At 42.1% G+C, this 9,095-nt stretch overlaps 1 protein-coding gene across 1 annotated transcript; it reads left to right on the forward strand.

Annotated features, from left to right (window-relative positions):
* Positions 1-443: 443 nt before the first annotated feature.
* Positions 444-8,065, forward strand: LOC115426653 (E3 ubiquitin-protein ligase TRIM21-like). Its single transcript, XM_030144778.1, has 2 exons — positions 444-566; positions 6,092-8,065. The coding sequence occupies exon 2, from the start codon at positions 6,094-6,096 to the stop codon at positions 7,741-7,743; it is 1,650 nt and encodes a 549-aa protein (XP_030000638.1). The 5' UTR covers positions 444-566; positions 6,092-6,093; the 3' UTR covers positions 7,744-8,065.
* Positions 8,066-9,095: the final 1,030 nt, after the last annotated feature.

The following is a 9,095-nucleotide window of genomic DNA, read 5'->3' on the forward strand; positions in this document are numbered from 1 at the left end:
ATAATAATGGAATGAATGGTTAATTAATAATGTATTCAGTAATTACAGTATTATAGAGATATAAGCTGTGGTTATGAGTTTGAAATATTACCATCTGTAATTAAACTGGATTCATGTTAATTATGCCTGTAGCACAATGCCAAAAAAGAAAGAATACAGAAAAGGAAGGAGAAGGAGCACCATGAAGCAGCTGGGTGTAGGTTTCTGACAATAACTTGTTGACACAAAAGAAACTGCAATTGCATATCATTCACAGCTACATAGGGCACATGACTATTTAATTTTTTCATTAAGCCACATATTGTGCTATTAAGGCCTGAAAATAATTTGGTGCACACATGCTGCCCTTCTCTGAATCTTAGCCCCGCCCCTCTGTAATCCTGTGCACGGCCCTGGATCGCAGGTCGAGCCACATTCCATAGAACAACCATCATTTCCCAGGGGTTACATTGAAACTTCTTCACAGTGCGAGCAGAACTACAGACGTGTCTCTGTAACCGTCGAACAAACCTTAAACCAACTTCATCTGATCTGTTTCAAGTCTCAGCAGAGTCTGACAAACAGCGGTGAGTACAAATGAACTGATGTACAGCTGCAACACCACAATTCAACTCCAAACACACACATATACAGCCACTCTATTCATTTCACACCAACTCTGCTGAAATGGTTCATATTAGTGAACGACATGGATAAACCGACAGTATTCACATATATTCTATGTCAGGGGTTCCCAAAGTGGGGGTTGATGTGATCCCTGAGGTGGTTTCGACTGAGTAAAGGCAGTGTTTTTGCACCTGTACTCTGAAGGACGCATATTTATGTTGTGAATTTCAAGGTGTGTAGAAAATGCTTATACTTTAAAAGAGCTAAGGTTTCTTTAATACGACATGAACGACAGCTCGACACCGACAAACCGGTAAGGCACAGGTTTGACTAATGGTGTCACATAAATAAAAGAACAAATAAACATAAAAAGACCAATAAATATTGTAATAAAGACATAGTAACGTAAATAAACATTAACATAACCCCCCCCTTGAACCCCTGCACATAAAACAGAACACAATGAGTAAAATGTCAAGCACCCACAATGTAATGTGGCAAATATGCCTCAGAATCAAGTATTCTGCTGGTAAGGTTCCTTGACACCACATCATACATTTGATACAAAAAAAATCATTTCTGTTGCATTAGACTTATTATACTTAACGTATACTGCCGAGTACACTAAACTTCCAATCGTGTGACATAAACGTCTGTCCTTCAGTTCTGCTGAGCATCTCTATGACACAAGGCATGCTACAGAAGGCGGATTTACTCTACCTAAAGGGAAAACAAATACACTCACAGAATTTAATAACGCACCATGTTATTTTTTTAATTTCATTAATTCTTCTGAGGAGGATTGTTTAAAGCTCTATTACAGTTATGTTTTGCACCAAACCAGAGACAAAAAACAACAAAAAAAGTTTAGGTTACACCTCACTGATTTTGGCAGCAAGCAACCATACAATATCAGACCTGTTACCAACTGATTACTGTTACACAAATTCTACTCATCCCAAATGACCACCCCTGTGACGAACAACCTTTGCACTATAAAAAGGCAGTGTTTTTTGTCAGAAAATGTCACAATCCAACATGCCATGGCTAACAACAGCAGAGAGGAACCAGGCGATTGGGAGACTACAAGCAGGACAGTCCAGCAGAGCAGTTGCCAGGCCATTCAACGTCAATCACTCGACAATCAGCCGACTCCAAAGAAAATTTGGCAACTATGGCACCACCGACGACCGTCCGAGACCAGGTAGACCATGTGTGACCACTGCCAACCAAGACCGCTAATTCATCTGCAGCACCTGCGTTCCAGATTCAGACCAGCCTCATCAACTGCTGCTGAGACAATCGGGACCCACAACAGGCCAGTGCATGCACGCACTGCGAAATTAGTGATGGGACTGTTGGTTCTTTGAAGGGAGTCGTTCAATCAGGAGCCGTTCACTGGAAAGAGTCGTTCAACAGACTGGCTCTGTTCTGTTTTTGGCATTATTTTGAAACACCAGTGTTTGAATGACTAAATAGGCTACATGTGATGATTGACATTCCATTTTAAAGGTGTTTAATTGGCGCGGCAGTTAATATTATCTTACTGTAAAACAGAATAGTTAGTTCAAATGTGTGGAATAAATCCATGACATGAGAGGTGACATTAGACAAATGATGGAACTGGACCAAAAACATCACAGTACATTATGTGGACTAGTCTGTAGAATAAAAATGAAGAAGAAAATAAAACATTTTCTGATGAAAGAACATTTTTCTTTGGCTCATTACTCACAGGTGATCACTCACTCACTGCTCAAACTTTTCTCTGGTTTCGATCAGTCTTCCAGCTCCTCCTCCTCCAGTCTTCCAGCTCCTCCTCCTCCAGTCTTCCAGCTCCTCCTCCTCCAGTCTTCCAGCTCCTCCTCCTCCAGTCTTCCAGCCCCTCCTCCTCCAGTATGCTCACCTCACGCTTCAAACTGTTGTTTTTTTTAACTTCTTACCATGATACATGCGCAGTGCACTCTCTTTTTTTCTGCTGGAACATTCTCCTCCTGCCCAATGCCTCCCGTGACGCTAAATTGACAGGCAATCGGACACTCCCTCCTTTAAATAAATAAATAAATAAAAAATTAACAGCTCTATACAAAGACTTGGTTCCCTTCATTCATTTCAAAGAGCCGTTCAAAAGATTTGATTTGTTCATGAATGTTACATCACTATGCGAAATCGACTCCGGGCCAAGGGAATTCGACCCACATGTTGGATCTCTTCTGACACCACTACATTGTGAGGCATGTGGCAACTGGTGCAACAACCATCATTGCTGGACCCTGCAGCGATGGTCCACTGTCGTTTTTTCTGATGAAAAGAAATTTCAGTGTTTCAGAGCTGATGGTAGAGAACGGGTATACAGGTGGGTGCATGAGCATTATGCGCCTGTATATATCCGAGAGGTCAACAGATGGGGTGGGCCTAGTGTCCTGGTTTGGGCTGCAGTCACTACAAACCATCGGACAGAGCTCATTTTTATTAACGGCAACCTGAATGCTGCCTGGTATCGCAATGAGATTCTGGGACTAGCTGTGCTCCCCTTCCTCCAAACTGTTGGACCTGGTGCCACGTTCCAACAAGACAACGCTTGACCACACGTTGCCCCGTGTGTGCATGCGTTTTCTGGACAAGCATGATGTGAACGTTCTAGATTGGCCAGCAATGAGTCCCAACCTCAATCCTATAGAAACCCTGTGGAGCTGTTTGAACGATGGCATGCGCCGACGTCCAAATCCACCAGAAACTCAACAGCAGCTCTGTGCAGCACTGACAGAGGATTGGGCAGCGATTCCACAGGATCAGATCTGCAGGGCCTGTCGTTTCATGAGAAGAAGAATCACAGCTGTTGTGAACGCGAATGGAGGGCATACGAACTATTGACTCACATTCACGTTGAAACCCTGTCACTGGTGAAACCAACTTTTTGGGTAACGATCGATTGTTGTGTAATACGTAGTGTAATAGTGTCCGTAATGTCATGAATTTTGATTGAATTCATTAAAGAGATGCCTTTGAATCAATATGTGTCCCTTCATGATCTGAAAGTAACACTGCACCAGTTATATTCAAGATATTGTAAGTGGTGCATTATTAAATTCTGTGAGTGTAAAATGAAAAGTCTTGTGATGTATAGAGCCATGGTGATATGGAATGTTCTGCCGGGACGAATCATTCAAGAAAATAGCAAATACAAATTTAAAGAATTACTGAAAGAGTATATATTTGCAAAACAATGCTCTGTGTCTGCTGATGTTTAGTTGATTGACATTACATTGATATATAACTGTGAAATATATCTGACCATTTACAAAGTATGATAAAAACTACTTTTTGGGAGGTACTGTTAATTGAACTAGATTCTGTATAACATGTATGTTGTTTTTGTTTTGTAGTTGTGATGAATGGTTTTTAGTTATTGTTTGTGTTGTTTTGTTTGATTTTGTGTGTGTGTTTTTGGTGGTTTGTGTGTTACAGTGTAAAAACAATTGTGATGGGTGTGAACTCCAGGAAGAATAGTGGTGGCTTAAGCCAAAGCTAATGGAAGTCCAAATACATGAAATGAAATCTGTATATTATATAATAGTCCTATTTTCAATAAGAAGCCAGGCACGCTCCATGCTGCTGGACAATATTTACCTCTGTTTTTTTTTTTTTTTTAACTCCTTAAGAATTCTGCACATGCTCCAAACCGTCAGACAGGCACAACCACATTCTTTTCCATGTAAACATCTGGTAGTGCAACCTGTTGTACAGAATTTGCCCTGTTTATTTGTTCTAAGTAGGACAGTAGGAATAGGTAGGACAGAAACCTGGACGTGGACTAACATCATGGATTTTTAACACTGTTGTAGAGTCATGTGACTGACCAGTCACACTTATCTGAAGACCATAAATGAATTTTGAGTCTCCTTATTATAAGTGATCACATTATGATAAACACTGATAATATAATTAAAGGAGTCGTATGTTGGATTGTGGCCAAAACTGTTAATGCAATCCCATTCAAAAATACTGTAGTGTGGTATTCCCTCCCCCCAGACTAGGGGTTGCCAGATCCAGCACGAGCGTCTACTACAAGGAGCGACTATGGCAAGGGATGAGTCCGACACTGGTACAGTCTCTTCACCCGGGCTGCGGTCTCTTCACCCGGGCCTGGGCCGGGAGAAAACACAGCGGCCCGGGTGGTGAGAGCACGGCCTGGGCCCGTGGTCTCACCACCCAGTAAGAGCCACTGAGAGCCAGCGTTGGTCTTCAAACTCTTCTCCGCTTTCAGCCATCTCCATGTTTCAAAAGCATCTCCTATACACATCCTTGTTTTTTTTCTCACTTTGTCAGGTTTAGTTAGGTCAGACATTTGTGATCAGAAATGCTCCAGCTGCAGCTCAGTGGGAACTGGCAACCTGGATGAACAAACGCTACTGACTTTGTAAATGGGAGATACTGTAGGTGATGGGCAGAGGATCAGACCAAAATACAAAATTACAACATAAACATTACTTGTGGGTAGGGATGGGAATCGAGAACCGGTTCTTTTTGAGAACCGAATCCCAGTAGCTTGATTCCTTGGAATCGTTTGCCTGCCTGCTTAACGATTCTGCTTATCAATTCCGCCTTCGTTGCGCATGCACAATGACATCACGCGTACGCGGCATTGTTTTGGTCAGAACATAGCCAACATGGTGTTGAGGCAGAAACGGTCTAAAAGACCACACCAGGTCCACTGGAACACTGTCAAAGCTTCCATGTCTTCAAAAGGGTGGAATCCCTCTAATATCCTCAAACATATATCCACAGCAGGTGATTCATTTACAGGAATGTCACGCATTCAATTTGCTACTTAGTGGTACTTGTGAATGTAGCGCAAGAGTGAACGCCCAGTTCCAGTTCCTGTGCGGGCAACAAATGTTGTACCCAAGTACAAGTTTCCGAAGGTAGGGGAAAGGAAATGAGGTGCACAACAACAGGAGCCGAGCCGAGTCGAACTGGTTCGACGTAGTGGACATGCGGCAATAAAGGAATTAGTAAAGAGTCTTTAGTTCCACTTTCACTGCACCCCAACGCCGCCCCGTCCTCCCGAACCAGGCCCGGTGTCATCTGTTCTTATTATTTGTTCATACTGTATATGTTCTATTTTCTGTGCAGATGGAAATATAAAAGACAGTTAATGCAAACACACCTGTTTGTACTCTTTTATTCCCTCACCCAATGAGAATCGATAAGAGAATCTGATCGATAAGCAGAATCGTTAATGGAATCGGAATCATTAAATTCTTAACGATTCCCATCCCTACTTCTGGGCTGACGCTTAGTTTTTCAAATGTGAATATTCTGGCTGGACTACTGCTGTCAGTGATATCAGTATTTGAAATGAACATGATTCTTGAATGTCTGGTGACATTCAGAGCCATTTTATGATTACTTGGAACATAATTCTTACATAAAGTACCTTTTAAAAATATTTCAGTGGTCTGTATGTTCTTTTGGTCCACAGATATGGCTGCTGCCGGTCGTGTGCGATCTGCAGATCAGTTCCTGTGTTCCATCTGTCTGGATGTCTTCACTGATCCAGTCACAATACCATGTGGACACAACTTCTGCAAATCCTGCATCACTGAACACTGGGATAATAATGACAACTACCAGTGTCCCAAGTGTAAAAAAGCTTTTTACCCAAGACCTGAGTTGTACGTCAACACTTTCATCTCAGAGATGGTGGCTCAGTTCAGACATGAAGCTCAACATGAACCAAACATCTACAGCTCAGAACAACAAGCTGCCAAACCAAGAGAAGTTCCCTGTGATGTCTGCACTGGAACCAAACTGAAGGCCCTGAAGTCCTGCCTGGTGTGTCTGACCTCCTACTGTCAGACTCATCTGGAACCTCATCTGACACTTTCAAGACTGAAACAACATCAGCTGATCCACCCTGTGGAGAACCTGGAAGACAGGATGTGTAGGAAACACGACAAACCTCTGGAGCTGATCTGTAAAACCGACCACACATGTATCTGTGTGCTCTGTCCTGTTGTAGACCACAAGAACCATGAGTTTGTTCCTCTGAAAGATGAATATGAAGAACGGAAGGCAGAGCTGAAGAAGACAGAGGCTGAAATTCAGCAGATGATCCAGGAGAGACGACTGAAGATCCAGGAGATCCAACGGTCAGTGGAGCTCAGTAAGAACGCCGCAGACAGAAAGACAGCAGAAGGTGTGAAGGTCTACACTGCTCTGATGAACCAGTTCAAAGAGGAGATCCAAGAAAAGCAGAGGAGCACCGAGACACAGGCTAAAGGCTTCATCAACGAGCTGGAACAGGAAATCTGTGAGCTGGAGAAGAGAAGCACTGAGGTGGAGCAGCTCTCAGTCTGTGAAGACCACCTCCACTTTGTCCAGAGGTTCACATGTGTCAAAGCTGCTCCATCCATGAAGACCTGGACCAAGGTCAGCGTCCATCCACCATCATATGAGGGGACTGTGGAGAGAGCAGTGTCTGAGCTGAAGGACAAACTCACAGAAGACACGAAGAAGGTGGTGGTTAAAGCTGAGCTGAAGAGAGTCCAACAGTATGAGGTGGATGTGACTCTGGATCCAGATACAGCACATCCTAACCTCATCCTGTCTGATGATGGGAAACAGGTTCACACCGGTGATGTAAAGAAGAAACTTCCACACAAACGACAGAGATTCACTGATTGTTGTTCCATTTTAGCGAAGCAGAGTTTCTTTTCAGGCAGGTTTTACTTTGAGGTTCAGGTCAAAGGAAAGACTGACTGGGATTTAGGAGTGGTCAGAAAGTCCATCAAGAGGAAAGGACAGATCACTGCAAGTCCTCAGTACGGACACTGGACCATCTGGTTAAGAAATGGAAATGAGTACGAAGCTTGTGCTGGTCCTGGTGTCCGTCTGTCTGTGCAGTCTGGTCTTCAGAAGGTGGGGGTGTTTGTGGATTATGAGGAGGGTCTGGTCTCCTTTTATGACATAGATTCTTCAGTTCTCATCTACTCCTTCACTGGCTGCCGCTTCAATGATAAACTCCTCCCATACTTCGGTCCATGTCCTAATTATAGAGGTAAAAACTCTGCTCCTCTGATCATCACTCCTATCGACACTAAGAAACTCATCAAATGGACAGATTTTCTCTGATTTACTGGAGTCACTAAACTTAGTGGTAATGTAAACTGTTTTAATGTGTATTAATCTGTATCCAAATGCACTTAAATACCAACATTTGTGGTGATAACGATCCTGGTTTGACAGATTCTGATTCACTGTGACCTAATACAATGACAGTGATGGTGGTTTAATGTGAACTTTAATCAAAAATGTTGGGATGGTGAATGTGTTTCCATTATGTAATTGATGATAGAATTGTTCAGGAGAATTTAATATTAAGTAATAACAGTGACAGTAAAGATTATGTTCAACTGTAACAAATTCAGTCATATACTGTCGTCATATTAAATGAGAAAAATCATTAAATATTAAGTGTTTGGGGAGTTGTTTTCTGTTTGTTCACAGCAGGTCTTCAGTTATGTTATTATTCCTTACATTAGTACCATTACCGTATTTTCCGGACTATAGATCGCACCTGAATAGTAGCCACACCCACCAAATTTTAAAAGAAAAAAAATATTTGTACATATATAAGCTGCACCTGACTATAAGCCGCAGGTGTCCACGTTGTAACATGAGATATTTCCACAGACAGATGGTAAACAGACAGATGATTTAAATATTTATTTCCATTCCTTAACTGCTTTTTTCCAAACAGTGTCTGTAAAACGGCAGTAAAACGTCAGGAACAGGCTGGTTCAAAAACCCACAAAAGTCACTGATCTGTGTCTTCATCTTCCTTCTGCTCATTAAACCACTGCAGTCGTCTTCTACAGTGTCGGAGTTGAACATCCTCAGAAAGGCTCTATCATACTCCTACGTCTCTCTTCTCTCTTCCATGCTGCAGCTCTATTTCCTTCTTTACAGACACATCGATTGGTTTGAATTGAAAAGTTGCATCATATGCATTTCTTCATGTTTTCCATGATGAGGGTTTGTGCATGACACGCAAAATGATTGTTCAAAGTTCAGATTCAAACTTCTCCTCTTCATCACCTCTTCCATCTGTCTGTCTCGCTTTTGCACTTCCTCCTAGAGCGCCCCCTGGAGGCCGTTAGCCTGTAAAAATCTATAATTGAGCTGCATCGCTGTATAAGCTGCAGGGTTCAAAGCAATATTCAGAAATAGGGTTGAAGATGGACCTGTGGAGTTGAATGAATGAAGAATTCAGAGCCAAGCAGAGCATTTACAGTTTATGGAGACCACAGGGACATGAGGGAAAAGGAAGAATTCCATTTAAAAAATCACAATATCGCTTCTTTAATGAGTCTTAAATTGAGTTTGTAGAAACCTGTTGGAACCCTGTGCATAAGTTGCAGTGATCTTAGTTTTTCTTTGCTGTTTTTGGTTTTAAATTCGAAATAAAAATAGAACAAAAACCT

The sequence above is a fragment of the Sphaeramia orbicularis genome, chromosome 10 (genome assembly GCF_902148855.1).
Source record: "Sphaeramia orbicularis chromosome 10, fSphaOr1.1, whole genome shotgun sequence".
NCBI lineage: Eukaryota > Metazoa > Chordata > Actinopteri > Kurtiformes > Apogonidae > Sphaeramia > Sphaeramia orbicularis.

Excerpts from the sequence above, each read along its gene's own strand:
- LOC115426653 (XM_030144778.1), top strand. The coding sequence starts at position 6,094 with ATGGCTGCTGCCGGTCGTGTGCGATCTGCAGATCAGTTCCTGTGTTCC.